Source organism: Nilaparvata lugens, chromosome 2 (assembly GCF_014356525.2).
Source record: "Nilaparvata lugens isolate BPH chromosome 2, ASM1435652v1, whole genome shotgun sequence".
Lineage (NCBI taxonomy): Eukaryota > Metazoa > Arthropoda > Insecta > Hemiptera > Delphacidae > Nilaparvata > Nilaparvata lugens.
Genome location: NC_052505.1, coordinates 12,376,123 through 12,393,266, shown reverse-complemented (window position 1 = coordinate 12,393,266; position 17,144 = coordinate 12,376,123). Strand labels below are relative to the sequence as shown.

General features: G+C 33.4%; 1 protein-coding gene across 1 annotated transcript in view; it reads right to left on the bottom strand.

Moving 5' to 3' along the window:
• The window catches only part of LOC111053412, a 54,982-nt gene extending 41,564 nt beyond the window's left edge, over positions 1–13,418 (bottom strand). The window contains exon 1 of the mRNA XM_022340301.2: positions 13,105–13,418. Within this exon, the coding sequence (XP_022195993.2) occupies positions 13,105–13,106 (2 nt within the window). The 5' untranslated portion in view covers positions 13,107–13,418. The remainder of the gene's footprint in view (positions 1–13,104) is intronic.
• Positions 13,419–17,144: the final 3,726 nt, after the last annotated feature.

Here is a 17,144-nt window from a genome sequence, read left to right as displayed (position 1 = left end):
GAGTAGAGAATAATTGTATGAAGAAGAGGAGAATAAGAATAAGACAATAAAAATTGAAAATAAAAAGAAGCAGAGAAGATAAAGAAAAAGAAGGATAAGAGGAGAAGAAACAAGAAAAAAAGAGACAGAATAAGGAAAGTTTAAAGACGGAAAGGAGGAGGGGAATAAGGGGAATAAGAGGAAGATGAGAAAGAAGGAAGAAAGAAGAAAGAGGGGAGGATGATCAGGAAGAAGAGGGAGGCGGAAGAGCAGCAGAAAATGGGAAGAGTATAGGAGGGGAAGGAATAGGATGAGGGGGAGGAATTTGGTGAAGGGGGAAGAGTAGAAGGAGTAGTGGGAGGAGAAGAAGAAGAAGAAGAAGATGAAGAAGAAGAAGAAGAAGAAGAAAAGAAGATGAAAAATAATAATAAGGAGAATAACAATAACAAAAAGAAGAAGATGTGAGTGATAGTTTCTATATATGATTAAGAAGATAGGAAAAAAGAAGGCGGTGGGAGAAGCAGAAGGAGAAGAAGAAAACGAAGAATAAAGAGACGTAAAATAGAAGGATAAGGATAAGAAGAAGGTAAACACAAAGGAGAGAAAGTGACATTAAGGAAAATGAGAGAAAGGAACATGACAAGACATAAATGAGGAGAAAAATAGTGGCAATGGAGGAAAAAGAAAAACTAAGATAGAACGGAAATCGAAAGAGAAAAAGATAAAGATCACTCAATACTCACCTGGAAAGGGCCGAAGAGGAAGGAGGAGAGAAAAGGTTTAGAAGATAATTTGAAAAACAGAAAGAAGAAGTGCGTACAGAACGTACGACACACTTGCCGAATGCAGAGAGGTCGCGCGTCCAAAGAAAGTGAAACAAATGAAAAAAGCGACGCTGGCCGAATTTAATTTCGCACTGGTCAAGACCTGGCAATTGTCCTATTGACTCGCTATCAGATCAACACAACCAATGAGTTCGCAAGTGAAACTATAATGGCAACTTGTAGCTATTCGGCCCGAATACAAATTCCACGATTTCCTATTAGCTGCAATTTGTCACTCAGGCAAATGGAATAATAATTTCGCTTGTTGATACATGTGACAAGTCAACAATTGCTTCTTCTAACATGTTCAAACCATCACTTGCCAGTCGAAAAGTCGATGTCTACGGTGGGTGAATACTAATTCGGATAGATGAAAACAATTTTGCTATTATTTTCAGGACAAGACACAACTGAAGATTATAATAATATAACATCTAGTGATAAGGTATATCTAGAGTTATTGAATAGTTGGATAAGATGTATTTATGAAGGAATAATTCGACCATGAAGAAATCGTTGTTTCCAGCTTTGCAAAAAAGGAAGAATAGGTACATTATTTGAGCTCTGCTGAGCATAGACTTAACTCAATAGATTGGTAGAGTTTGTTCACTACTAATTTTGAGTGGATCAAGAATCAGATACAAGGAGAGCAACTAATTTTCTAAAGAGAAAAATTTCGCAGTAAATCCGAGAAAGAAATTCAAGTCATCTCTCATCATCATCCGTTACATTACCAACTCACAAGCCTAGAACTCATTTTGGCATCATCCTTAGCAAAGAATTCAAATTCAAGTAATCACTAGTAAAAGTTTGGAAAATCATTAATGAGATTTGATATTCAAGATACTCTCCATTGATACTCGAACTACTTATCTTGTCATTATTTTGTAATCCATCTTCCCACTTTAATATCTGTTTGCTATTTATACGGTTCAATGATTATTTGTGTTTCAAGATATGAAGCATTTTTCATGTGTGTTTGTTTACTTAATACAACACATTGGAATATAGATTAAATTGCAAATGACAATCAAGAATCAATAATTTTTTATTGTCACAAACAAAATTGCATAGACAAAAGTCACTTGACATAAATATCACAATATTAAAACTAGGATCAAGTACAGGTCAGATTAACTTACATTATAAAAACTATAATAAAATTAAAACTCATAATATTATGGATGAGAGTTACTAGTTAAAATCTCTTCAACAAAGTAAAATGCTCTCTCCTTCAACCATTATGTTATAATATATTTGAATCTTTTACATTCATAATTTCTAACTTCAGGTGATAGAACATTAAACATTTTAACACCAACATAGCTATACACTTTTTGTGTCTTAGCTAGCCTAACTCGACCTATGAACTACCCAGTTCTAGAAATAAACATAATCCTTGTCATACTTATGAAAGTTTCACGAACCACCTAATGTGCAATGAGACCCAGTTCAAGACCAATAGGAGGATCAAAAAAAAAAACAACAAATAAACAATCATTTTTTGCTGAGGATGATGCCCACATAAGCTTCAGGCTTGTGCGTGAGTAATGAAACTAATGATAATAATGAGGGATGAGTAGAGATTTAGAAGCTGAGTGGAAAATTCATCACAGGTCTTCATGATAAGAATTATTTAGTTAATGGACATGAAAATAGAAGTATGAATATTTGAAAATTTTATTGCAACAGGATTATAACCGAATTAAATGTGTACTCACATGCATTTTTTGTTTCCGATTACTTGCTATATTTATGTATAAAAAACTGTAGAATGACTCAGTTAATGAATATGAAAACAAAAGTATGAATATTTGAAAATTGGACAGGATTATAACCGAATTAAATGTTTGCATACGAGCATTTTTTTTGTCTCCGATCACTTGCTATAAATATGTAAAAAACTACGGAATCCTTAAAGCTCACAGTAGGAGCTAGTTGACCAGTTGTCAAATTGTCACCCGATGAGTAGTTGTTACTTTCTAGTTTCATATTTATTCACATCACGCAGTTCACTGCCTGCATTCTCACATGACAATGTACTGCTATTGAAACACTTGACTTTCAGAATAATACTATTTTCCTCTAGCTGCGTTTATTTGATCTAAAAATGAAAAACTATCACACTGGCGTGAGAATTAATTAATAGAATTATTTATTCTATTAAAACATTATCGTCTTTCGGAGGAGACGATAAGCCGTCAGTCCCGACTACCTAAAAAGTAGTCATCTCTCATCATAATTATCCCTCCCACTCATTATCCACGTACAAGCCTAAGAGCTTATGTGGGCATCACCCTCAGTATTAATACTATCATCAATTATTCATAAGTATCATATAACCCCACTACACGCAATTACTGCAGCTTCATCTGCTTTCGGAAGATATCGAAATGATTAGATAATCTTTGATAAATCGCATTGATTGGTTGCTGATCATCTGGTTACCAAAAACTGTTCCTTGAATCAATTACTTAATCATAATATGAACGAAATAACAAACCCCAAATAATACAAAAATGTTTGCTATTTTTACAAATACATTTAAATTCTTTAGGGGAAAGACTATAGGTCGGTAGTTCGATTCGATTCGATTAATAGTTGAAGTTAGCCTATAGTAAGGTCCACGTTATAATGGCAGTGGATAAAGATAGGAGAATAGCGATGCCGATTCTCTGCATTAATTAATTATATTTCTACACTGTCAAAAACATAATTGGCATCGTTGTGGACCTAGAAAAGGATAGTACCACCGGCTTTGTCGAATGATAGACAAGGATAGCAAAACCAAAGTTGAACAAATACTGTCATTATAACGTGGACCTCACTATGGCTAGCTGGAGAGTTCATTCAAAATAAAGATCAATCCACGAGAAAAATTTAACCTGATTCACAAGTATTTAGGGCATATGAATATGTATCATGTATATGAATATAAATCCTGAATATGTTGATTTCCTCAACTCCTCCAGTATTCCTAAGAACAACAATATCCTTGTTTAATGAATTATCTGGTATATTTCCACAGGAATGCCAATATTCTACTAAAATTCAACGTCTAGTTCGTCAAATGAACGATGCACTACACAGGCATATTTCAATTTCCATTCCTCATGTACGGTATTGTAAGCTGCAAGGAACATCTTTAACTTGATATGACTGCAAAAACTTTGGACTTTTCACACCAGCTAACACGTTCAATAAAGTACATCTTTCATGAAGGTTCCAGAGAAATGACTGAAAATAATATAGATTGAACAATGGTTAGAGTTCAGACTTCAGTTTTCTGCGGAAAGCTGTTAGAAAAGACTGGCAGTCCGTAAAGCTATCACGGTTGTCTGCGATTTATCGAAGTGAGCGTAATTGGTTCTCAGCGAATGGGCATTGGGTATCAATATCGGTGCTGGCCATTGTTTGGACAAGACCACATCGAACTGATATCAGTCGCATGTCTTCGAAAATAATCGACATGTTCTATTCTAGGATAAAATTGAACTTTTGCGATACGTCTTCTCCACGGAGATACAACAACATTCTGAGGAGATATTGTATTACAAAGCAGTGTGTGGATTTTTTAACAACACCACTACACATTGCATACAAAGCTTATATAAAAATACTAGCCGTCAGGCTTGCTTCGCTCGCCTGCATTTTTCATTTGAGCATTTTTATCATATGTTTGGACGATCCAGTCGGGGGTCCAGACTAAACGGATATGGCGAGCGAAGCGAGCCTGACAGCTAGTAATATAATATTCCCAGGAATAGCTCTGATTGAAGTAGCAGTGCCCAATCAATTTTCCACGATAAATGCATTTCCAATAATTTTCAACTTGGCACCAACCTAACAAAGTCAACTCAATTTAATGCCAACCTGACAAAATTATTAATTTAGTTACCAGTTAACAACTGTTTCGAAGAGGTACTCTCTCTAGTTTATAGTTCTATATTAACATATGCTATGGACATTTTTCAATTATAATTAAGAGAATAAGAAGAATATACATGCTAGAAGACGAACTTTAAACCCTTAAAAACCACCCTTAGAGTTAAAATATTGCCAAAAGATTTCTTAGTGCGCCTCTAAAGGACCAACTGAACATACCTACCAAATTTGAACGTTTTTGGTCCGGTAGATTTTTAGTTCTATGAGTGAGTGAGTGAGTCAGTCAGTCAGTGAGTGAGTGCCATTTCGCTTTTTTATATAGATAGAAGAATATTGTTCTCCAATCATGATGATTCTGAAGTCTGTTATGAATCAGATGGAGGGTTGAAGATCAAAGATAGCCTCAACTTACGTTTGATACTCGATATTTGAATTAAAGTGTGTTGTGTAACAAAGATCGTAAATCTACAAATGCTCATTGAAGGAATATATTGAGAATTGAAATAATGATGGTTTGAATCATCCTCTAAATTCATGATGCTGATGATGAGAGTAACCGTAGTAGAGATAAGTTCATTCTAACAGAGAAAAAATCAGCCCTAAATTTGACGAGTTTTATAAATGTCGGTTCGTTTCCACTGAATCAATCTTCGACATCATCAACGGTATCACTGAATGTATAATGTGATTAGAATAGTGCGAGTATTGCAAATTCTGGGATTGGGGACTAAATTCTGGGATTGGATTATGGGACTAATTGTTCTGTATTTGGGAGTGATTGAATTGTGTAGTTTGAGGTTGATCTGGTGAAGGTAGTTAATAAAAGGTGGGAGAGTTTACAAGAATATTTTTATGCCATTTTTTCAGATAATTTTTTATCGTGAACTGAAAATTTGCCTGAAATATAACCAACTGACGTCTATAAAGCATAAAAAGTCAACGAAATTCATCGAAAATATTTTTAGAATATCAATATATATTATCTTGAATATTCATTGTTTTTCTTCATAAAAAAACATTCATACATCATAATATCTCTTTTGAGAAAACAACTTTCTGTGTTGTTATGAAAGTGATGTTGTGGAAAATATCTATATTGAATGAAAACGGCTTAATATTGTCAAAACCACTCATTTATTAAAACAAATTGAAATACTAGTTCCGGTTGCTACACCATTATAAATCTCTAGTAAACTGAAAGCTTAAACATTGAGCACCAGAATGTATATTATGGGTGAAGCCCTGCGATTGGTCATTAGCTGCCGACCAATGAAGGGTCTAGTCAACGAACGCAGGAGTGCCTAGTCTCGGCCAATGACAGTAGAGCTCAACCTTCATAGGTCGACAGCTAATGGCCAATCGTAGGGCTTCACCCGTACGATATTCTGCCTCTCAATATTGAAGCTGTCAGTAAACTGGAGATTGTTGATGGCGTAACAACCAAAAATAGTATCTCAAATTTCATATTTTTCACATTTCATTTATTGCCAATTAGAATATTCAAGACATATTACAAACTCTTTATAATATGACATATTATTAAAAATATAATTAAATAAACATAATTACTCATACACATAGTTGAATAAAATTAAGATAAAATATAAAATCTAGGCATCACCAGCAAATAGAAAATCTTTGCTCGCTGGTGAGAGTTGCAAAACAGTAAAAGAAAAACATAATATTTCGATATAATGCAGAAAATTTAGGTTTAATTTAACTAATAACTACAATAGAAACTTAAGAACAGCAGAATCATGAAAAAATCATTTTAAAACACAAAAAATTGATGGTTTTGACATTATCAAAGTCGTTTTTATTTAAATGAGTATAAGACAGAATATGAGGAATAAGGAAAATAATTTTCCTGCTGTATCTTCTAGGTAATCACTCTTGAACATCATTCCTATATTTATACTGCATCATTGCAGGGCTATTCATGATCTCTCATGATAACTGACAGTTTAATTATTCCTAACTACGAATTTTCAATTTTTTATATTATTCGAATACGCTATTTCTCATTGGAAAGATAAAAACTGCATTGAACCTTGAACCTTTGCCGATAAATGAAACTGGTTTGGATGCAAGATGCAACTGCAGCAATGCATTTCTGTTGTCCACTTCATGATCCAATGCTGTTTTCGTATCCAACCAGAGACTGGTGTTTGTCTTTAGGTCAACAAGCCGTTATTAAGCTGCAATAAGTCTCTTACTTTTGTGACTAAATGTTGGCACATATTCTGGGGATGTTTGAAAATCTAGTTTATGAATGAGTAGTTAGTTACATTAACTTTTCATTCATTTTTATGTGAGATAATAAAAAATGGTTGTTCCCGTTTAGAGTATTTGTACTCCGGTGTGTTGTATAGTGATTGGTTTGCAACAAATATGGTTTTATTTTAAAATTTTATAAACTCCCACAAAAGCTTGATCAATTTAGTGTTTTTTGTTATTTCTCTTTATCCATGACATAAATGTTGGCACATATTCTAGGGATGTTTGAAAGTCTAGTTTATAAATGAGTAGTCAGTTACATTAACTTCAGACATCTTACATTAACTATTGTAAGAATTAAGCCATCGATCCTACAAGTGTGGGTAATGGATGAAGAAAAAGGTAGAGTGGGTATGAGCTTATCAGTCAATTCATGAGTAGGATACCTTGAACTGGAATGAAAATAATTATGACACCAATTATCTCAGTTTGATTAAGTTCCCTTAATCAATAATATTCACAATTCTCCATGAAAGACATTCCGCCTTTCAAAATATTGTAATGAGCATACTTGAAAAAAGAATTCGTATAAATTGTAAATCTCTCCACGAATCTTCTCTGAATTTTCCTTTTTTCTCTCGATTCATCAAACAATGCATGGTGCTGTATTTCTGAAATCATTCATTCCTACCCATCAACTTAATTTGATACGCGTGGATCAATCATTCTCTTAAAGGCAGCGACGATTATTCGTATCTGTATCATGATTCATTTCAATAAAAATCATAATCTTATCAATTCCATCAATTTCGGATCCTAGAAAAATCATTGAACGCTCGTAAAAAATTGACTGTTGTAATTCAACCAGGCAACTATTTCCTTTCACATTAAAATATTCATCATCATTAGACACATGAAAGTTTCGAAAGATTCAAGTCAAGTATAGAAGAATAAAATCATGCAATATGAACAAACCGCATTGTCAGCCTCGTATTTATTCAAAGAGTAGATAATATTATAGAAGACTATGAAGTATAGAAAAGTTTTTCGTTCAATTATCATGAATTTTAAAAATTTGATTTCAAATGCAACTGCTATCAATAATTAAATGTATCAATTAATAAATAATTGAATTCATGAAATTCTTGTATGAATCCTTTATGAAAAGGATGTGCGATGTAAGAGATATTAGCTTTGATGATAAGGTTATAACGTTTAACGATGTACCTCATTGCACGGTTAGAACATATCTCCATGTATGACAGATTGGACAGACTATAAGCTTCTCAAGCTTCCCTTGTAATATTCTCCCCGCCGGTAACGATAATTTCCACTTATATTTTCTAACGGGAAAAATGTAATATCCTTATATTGCTCATCAAATAGTACTCACCTACTTTACGATATTATTATGCAAGTAAATTCAAAATCTCAAGTTTAATCCAATTAGTCACGATTCATTCAATTTGGAAATTTTTACGAAGCCAATTCTTGCAATTTGCATCAGGTTAATTTCAATCAGTTTGTATGGTTTTCCACCATAACATCAGATAAGGAAAACATTAGATACTAATTATTATGGAAGGTTCTTTAATTTGAAAGATTTTGATGCTTTATTTGATTTCATATTTGATAAATTTATACTATAGAATACAAATTTCTCTAACTTTTATTAAAATAATTTATTTATTTATTCATTTATTTATTGATATTCATATACATATAATGGCTCACAGACAATACCATGAAGAGCCTTTTTTACACAGTTAATAGATAACCATACTACTACTACTGGTGTTCTGCCCTAGGGCAGGTCTAAACATGATTCCTCCTTCTCCATTCCTCTCTGTCCTGTGCAATTCTCTTCATCTTGGAGTACTTTCCCTCCTCCCTGATATCATCCACCAACTTCACTCTCCTTCATCCCAGCACCCTCCCTCCCTGCACAGTCCCCTCCATTGTCACCACAAGTAGTCCGCCATGCCTCAGCAAGTGTCCCAGCCAGTTCTGCTTAAGATAACCATACTACATAATAAAATAATGCTGTCAGAAATAATATTATCAAGACTATTTTGAGATTTTCTATTACGTTAATTATAATGTGAAATTCATCAAATATAGATTTGAAGTTTCCAGTGAGCTATAATGGATAATGAATCTAGAGTTCAAGCCGATTGATTAGTACCGTATACATAAAAATCTACGGTAAATTTGTTTGTGAATGAATAAATTCTTATATATGTATTCTCCATCTCTTTTACAAATTCCATATTAAATTCGTGATCACTGATGATTCTGATACTGCATTCTATGAAAATCAGAACTGAATTCTACTGATAATTTTGAAGTCGACTAATAATAATAATATCGAGTGACCTGGCTGGCTCAGGTCTGGTGTCAGAGATTTCAGATCACAACTGATCGATTTCAGGGCCTCTGACATGACCTAACGACTGCTTAAGTGTACTGACACTAAGCAAATTACCTGCTATAAACGTATACATTGCCATAAACCTATAAGTGAGCTGATGAAACTCCCACTTGTAATCTCACAGTTTTCTTATTGTGTTTTACTGTACTAACTCACTGCAGTAAAGGAAATGGATGGAGTTGTCACGTATGGCTAATAAAGTCGATTTCGAAAAAGTGGTTCAGGCTAACTCTCTCAGACACAGTAATGATACTTATTGTTTCTTATCTAAGTAATGAACGGAAACTTGCTTCTATTATCTGCTTCAAACATCTCAATCCACAGCCGCCAAGAATAAAATAATGGGATAAATCACACCTTCTAAGCAAGAAAACCTTCAAAAATCTGAATTTTTTTGCAAGGGAAACGAATTTTGCATTAAAGGTGCTTGTTATCACTCAAAAGACAACAGTGAACTAGAGAGAGTTACTCTCATTTTCTTGAAATAATTTAGACAAGGAAGCTTGTTCGAATTAACAGTAGCAACACTCAACAGTAAAATAATATTGTAAACCAGTTCTAGAACCAGTCACTCTCACGTTCACCTTATTCACAAAATTCTAGTTCAAACTCAATGATTTGCAATAAAAATGATCAATTGTTGAATTCAATGCCCACTAGATAAAATAGCAAAATCAACTTTTCAATCTACTTCCGACAGAAAATTATAACATATTTCATGATCTACCGAAGCATTATTTGTTATCTAGTAGGCCATAATTATAATATAGTAGGCAACTTTACTTTACATCAAATCAAATCAAATTTATTGCCTTACGAAATATGTTTACAATTAAATACAGATTACAATAATGTTATATTTTAGAAGAAGATATATATTTTTTTAACATAATAGTACATTCTAATTCGGCGACACCAGCCAATAATTCTAATTTGGTGACGAGTATCAAAACAGTTCAGTTCAGTTCAAAATAAAAACAGAAAACGATAATATTACTTTCAATAGGAAAATTGTGATTCAACATGATAAGCTAAACTTTAATATTTTAACCACACAATTCAATCAAGGTGAAAGTGGGGAAAACCTATATTTATACTGTATGTAAGTCTGATGGCAATACTAGAGAAAAAACATAATCCTTTTAAACTCGTTGAATCTCTAAAAATAATGTTGATCATTGAAACGTATAGATTACCTGACAACTTTGAATAATATTCTTGGTAGGGTAGTGTATATGAACATCAATTTCAAAGTTAAAGAAAATATAAGCCTATGTTAATCAGTTTTGAGGAGACCATATATTGGCTTACTCTTTCTAGAAAGATAAATAGCTTCTAATATTGGATTTGTGGGTCTATAGGTCTTTTCTTTCAACTCAGAAAAATTAGAGATGAGCATGAAAAAGTAACAGTTTTAAAACAACTTCAATGAGGTTTGAACCTTTTTAAGATTGTAGGTGATGATTAATTACTCATTCATACAGCATCCACGTATATGATAGCCTCTCCAGTGTCATGTTTGCATTCTCCTAAAACGGGGGCTTAGCGACTCGTCTATTCTTCTAATAGTGCGAAAGTACTAAGATTATTCAAACAATCCAGGTCGTCTGAATAAAACTGCAAGTGGTAGACCGTATTATATGCTCAGACCTCCCATATAGTGTATTCATTGAACTTATAAGTTTATGGCATGTATGTCATGAGTTTCACTTTAAACTATCAGCATGACTTATAAAAAGTCTATGAACCCCATTAAACCATTTCAGGCAGTTTGAAATGAATATCACTGAATGAAGTCTCGACGTTGCAGCCTTCCAGGCGACTCGGGAAACTTATTCATCCAGCTAAGAGATCTAGAGCATCCTAAGCTTCCTGTTTTTATAGGAAAATACTAGAGAGAATGAATTGTATCAAATGTGCTCCTTTCATTCTCTTTAATAACTGTCATGATTTTTTAATAATACAAGAATAAGTGGGAAGAAATGGAATTGAATATACAAATTTTACTGAAACTCAGAAGAGGAAAAATTTAGGGCATCTCCCAATCATACAGGGAGAAAATTATTCAAATTACTTTCAATCTTCCTTCTGATTGATAATTATTCATACTTTGTGAAATACGTTGAATAATAATTATTAGCAATACTGACATTTAAGGGCCGGTTTCCGAGCTCGGGATTTGGCTCTAGTAAAGTTCTAGTAAAGTAAAGTTAAAGTTCTAGACTTTAAACAGCTGGAGTAAGAAAATTGGCTTTCCGAAACGGGGCGTAGTCGTAGTCATTGTCAAAGTCACGTTTGAATTAAATTTCAAAAAGCTAGAAAATTAAACACAAAAAAATAAAGGGATAATAGTGTGAAGTTTCGTCTTTTTTGAATTATTTAAAAATGTTTAATTTCGTCAAGGAAGAACGTTTCTAATTATAGGAATGAGAAAATAAAAACTGCCACTAGCCTACTGTTATAAAAACTGCGGCTACGCCCCATTTTGGAAAGCTAATTTTCTAACTCCAGCTGTTTAAAGTCTAGAACTTAGCTAAATCCCTAGTTTGGAAACCCCGGCTTTCCGATAATCTTTAATAATGTGTGTAGCTCGGTCAGATAAGGCGTTATCAACCTTTGATAAAGTACGGTCGGAAAAGTTGTATTCCGAATCAGACCATGCTCTATTGATTGTATTATTTAATTATAATATCATCTCTTCACCCACGAACAAGTGGAAGCTAATGTGGGCATCATACTCAAAAATAAATAAATGGGGTGTAATGTGTTAAAAATGCTATCCAAATTTTAGAGAAAAGCAGTTCTGGATTGAGCCTTCTGTTTCCATTGTTTACATTGTCTTCTGATTGAGGCCTCCGATGTTTTTACATAGAATGATAATTTACTGAGAAGTTGAGGAAGTGATATTGTGATATTTATTCATACTGGATGAAAGAACTAGATATTGTCCAACCACAGATTCATTGAACACCGAGATAACGGCGGTTTCGCTTGTATCAATCTCTTGCAAGCTCCGTATTGTTTTTTACCAAGACTGTTAATATTGTCAATACTGTTGATATTGTTAATACTGTTAATATTTTCAATACTGTTGATACTTTCAATATTGTTTACCAACTCGCTTGTTACATATTTCAAACTCGTTCAATCAATCTCTTACAAACTCCATATCGTTGTTTGCCAGAGTTTATTGTTAAACCACAGATTAATTTAAAATCGAGATACCGGGGTTGCTTGTTACACCATTATCAATCTCTTGCAAACTCCGTATTGTTATTTACCATAGTTTATTAAATTCAGAGTTTATTGTTAAACCACAGATTTATAGAAAATCGAGATACCGGTTTCGGTTACAACACCATTATCAATCTCTGGTACTCTCCGTAATGTTGATCACCAGAGTTTGTAAGTTACTAGAGAATTGATAATAGTGTAACAACCGAACCCGGTATCTTGATGTTTGATAGATCTGTGGGTTGACAACATCTAGTATTTTTATTCATTTTGGATAACTACCACAATATCACCTTCACAACTACTCTGGAAATTATTATTCTATTATAATAAATCTGTGGTTAGAGAATAGTAATTCCCATGTATGAATGATAATAAACATTCTCATGGATTCTCATGATAAAATAATTTCCATAGATAAGTAGAAACAGATAAATTGAAATGAAATGAAATAAAAATTGATGCATTCACATTTGATAAATAGAAACAGATTAATTGAAATCAAATGAAATAAAAATTGATGTAGGTACTCACATTTGATAAATGATAAGACGTATTCACAGAACGATGCAGAACCGAACGATAACTGATAACTGGATAACAAAACAGTTGGCTATGATTGGTGGCCGATAGAGTACACCATGTTCATTAAGAAGAGCCGAATCACAGCGAACTGATAAGCAGCGAGTGAAAAGCAACGCGGTGATAAGAGAGGAAGTTGAAGAACTGCAGCCCTGTGGTGGCTGGGCGTGTGCTCGCCATGCTAAAACACCGACTGAAGCCGACGACTAAGCCACAGAGCCAACGGCTGCGGAAGGCCCCTCTACTCCAGAGCAGAGACCAGTGCCATGCCACCGTCAGTGCGAATGTGCCATCCAGGTCACCAGGTAATTGGGCCCAGGCAACTGATACACCGTCGTTGCGACCCTAGATGCATCGCGGTGTCACCCCCAGGCCAAACCCGCGGTCACTCGTCACACAATCGCGATTGTCTCCTCTTTTACATCCCTCGACTTGCTTCTAGTGTTGTTGATTCTATAGAGAAATAATTATGAATGAAATTGGCGGGAAAGCCAAACAATACAAGCATTGTTAGTTGATTTCCGATATTGTCCTCTAATAATAATCGCGTAATCCATATTCATATTCACTTTTTGTGTAGTTGAGAAGTTGATATTAATGTAATTATTCATATTAAATAAAAATACTAAGAAATTGTCAAAAACCACAGATTTATTGATACTTAGAAAGACCAGTTTCGGTTGTTACACCATTGTCAATCTCTGATAAACTCTTATTATCAGAGTCTAACTCTAATTCTCTTTATCAGAGATTGACAATGGTGTAACAACCGAAACCAGTCTTTTTAAGTATCAATAAATCTGTGGTTTTTGACAATTTTTTAGTATTTTTATTTAATATTCATATTCATTTATTAATTCAATTACTCACAATTAATTGGAATGATTCATTAAATTTCTGCCGATATGAGTTGATTACCGATTTCTCATTATTCAACTGATTTTCAAATAAGATATAAAATTCCAATTTAACTAGACTTCGCCGTGTGTCTGAAATATTTTGTTGTCATTCTATTATTATTGTATTCTGAGTGGGTACTTTTCTTCAGAAATTGTACAACATTACCTCAATTTTTCGAGATTATGAATTTATTAATGTGATAATATTACAAGTCAACACATGCTAATCCACTGCTATTACTCACTATGTAGATATTAAATTTGGATTTCCTTCATCCTGGGAACTAAGAACATGTTATAAACTGGTAACTTAGTACTGATTATATGAAAATAAGTCGTAGATTATAATATTATAAATACTGTGATACATGAACATCTTATTCCAATTACTAACCTTGTGAATGAAATGTTTGAAATCGAATTTGAACTTTTTAGTTTCCGTTTCAAGTTTAAAAATGACGGAAGCTTACTTAACCAATAAATGCTGACCGTTTAAAGTGAATCTCACTGATAGCCTATCTCCTAATTATATCCTACTATCAATTTCCAAAGAGAAATGGTCTAACAATATTTTCAAAAGACTATTTATATTTATTCATTCATGAAAACATGGAAGCATACAGGATTTCTCCCAAAAATTTCTTCCATAACATAACAATTACAGTGATTCATTATACATTAAGGATATTTCTGTTCATGAATCGAGATTTAATAATCACTTATTATAAATTCTGTACATGTAGCCTATAAATTACATTATTCAATGGTTATCATTCTTCATCAAATATTGAACTTGAATGAAGTCGAGAAGAATCATAACAGAAGCGTGCATTTCCATAACGTTGTAAGTGCCAAAAACTGGGCGAAATTCGTTTTATTATGGAATCGGGTAGTGAGTGCCACACAGAAACAGTCTACATGTTTCTATTGTATAAGCTCAATCTGAGCTTAAATTGAATAAAATTAAAATTTGAATCTACACAACGAAATACTCACTACACTGTTTCTTGGAATATTACAAATTGAGATTATTGTTATCATTTTGGCATTGAATTTCAAATTCTCTTAATCATGTTCCTCAGTAATGATTACTGAATTTACTCACTGATAGTCTACACTATGATCTAGAATATAGATAGACTAATCACTCACTCACAGAAAATTCTTCGTCTATTTGAATGAAAACAGCTATAAGTATAGAATCGTGCGCCGTGTCATACCGATTGCCTAGCCAGCCCCGGAGAAAAGATCTCTTCGCTTGACAGTCCATCATTTCTCATACTCACTGTCTCTCGCTCCTCTCTCTCATTCCCTCTCTCGCTCACTCTGTCTCTCTCTCTCTCTCTTTCTCACATTATCTGTTACATCCTATCTCTCTATATTCACCGCGAACTCTTCTGTAATGTATTAATTTAGCTGCAGTGCTTCATTTTTTCTTTGAAATTAACTCAAATGCATACAAACTGATTAATAGCATTTCCAAATATAATATAATATCATGTAGTTATAATATAATTATAGAGTAGGATAGAATCTTGTTGATCTATGCTAATAGATTTGATAAAACAGTTCATCAACTAATATTCACATAGGAATATCAACCTGGAAAATGTATGAATGAATGAATGAATTTGAATGTATTTATTTATTTGCCATAAACAAAATACAGGAAAGCTTTACAAAAAATAAATATAAGCTACTGCACTTAACTAAAATACATACAACAATTAAGGAACTGATAATTTATTCAATTAGAATAAATTATGAATTCAAACAACCAAATGATATCCTTATTCATAATATTATAGATAATTTATTAAATGAAGATTAATTTCATTCATGCTCCCATGGGTACAGAAGGTGGTAAAAACAAACTTTTTTTGAAGATCTGGGCCCAGTTGCATGAGAAGCCAATATTTTCTATTCTGTAATCTTCTATTTTAATAACAAGAATATTATTAGTTTGTATTTTCTCATGCAATAGGTCACTGATGATGAAGAGTTGAAACTACCTACCTTTTCTTTCTACCTCTATTTTCCTCTATCATAGTGCACTATTATTTCCACTATTGACATGGTGTACGCCAAATCCACGAGCTGATTTGTTGTCTCGGGCTCCATTCTGATGAAAATATGCAGAAGCCTCGTTGCTAGTCTTATCAGAGAGTGGTCAGTCTTGATTGAGTTGTTGGTCTGTTGGGAATTTCACAAAGGCAGCTTTTTGCATTGTCCTGGACTCATTTGTTTGATGCTGCATAACAAATGTCTGAATGTATGAGTAACTATGGCAGAAGCAAAAGAGAAACCCATTTCTTTTTTCATGTAAATAAAATTCTTGAAGAGTAGAGACGGACCGCACTGTTTCCACATGTTCAAAACTAGATGTTATAATTGGCCGTTTCATGTATGTTTTGCGTTTGTGGTTAGTAGCGTATAGCACAGTTCCACTAAAAACTATGTGACTATTTCTACTCTTAACTGGAACAATTGAGATCTTGTTAAAGCGTCTACATTAGGCTACACATGTTTGCGTGGATTATTAGTCTTTGAAAAGTCTACTGAATGTGTAGGTTTCACATCATGTGGAATAATCCACAGTTTATTTGGAACGTATTTTCTGAGTATTTGGGATCTATTGCCTCTAAGGGTGGGCACACATCAGTTAGTCAAGACAAGACTAGTCACGATTAGTCACAATACTTCACATAGTTGCTTATGAAGCAACACACACCGATTAGTCATTGCAATTAGACATGTCTTCATAAGCAACTATGTGAAGTATTGTGACTAATCGAGACTAGTCTTGTCTTGACTAACTGGTTTGTGCCTACCTTAACAGTGGCCCTCTATTCTTGTATTTGCTTATGGAAAGAACAATTGTTAAATTTTTAGATTCCAATCTACCTTTTTATATAGGCCTACCATACTTCGCAATTACTTAACTTTACTAAAAATCAAACTTACTTACTTAATTAATTACTCACTTATGTACTCTACTTACTTTACTTGAAACTAAAGTAAACTCTAGTTTCATTATTCTAGTAGGGCTGTAAAACCTTTAGTAACGAGACAAAAAAGATTATCTCGATAGGA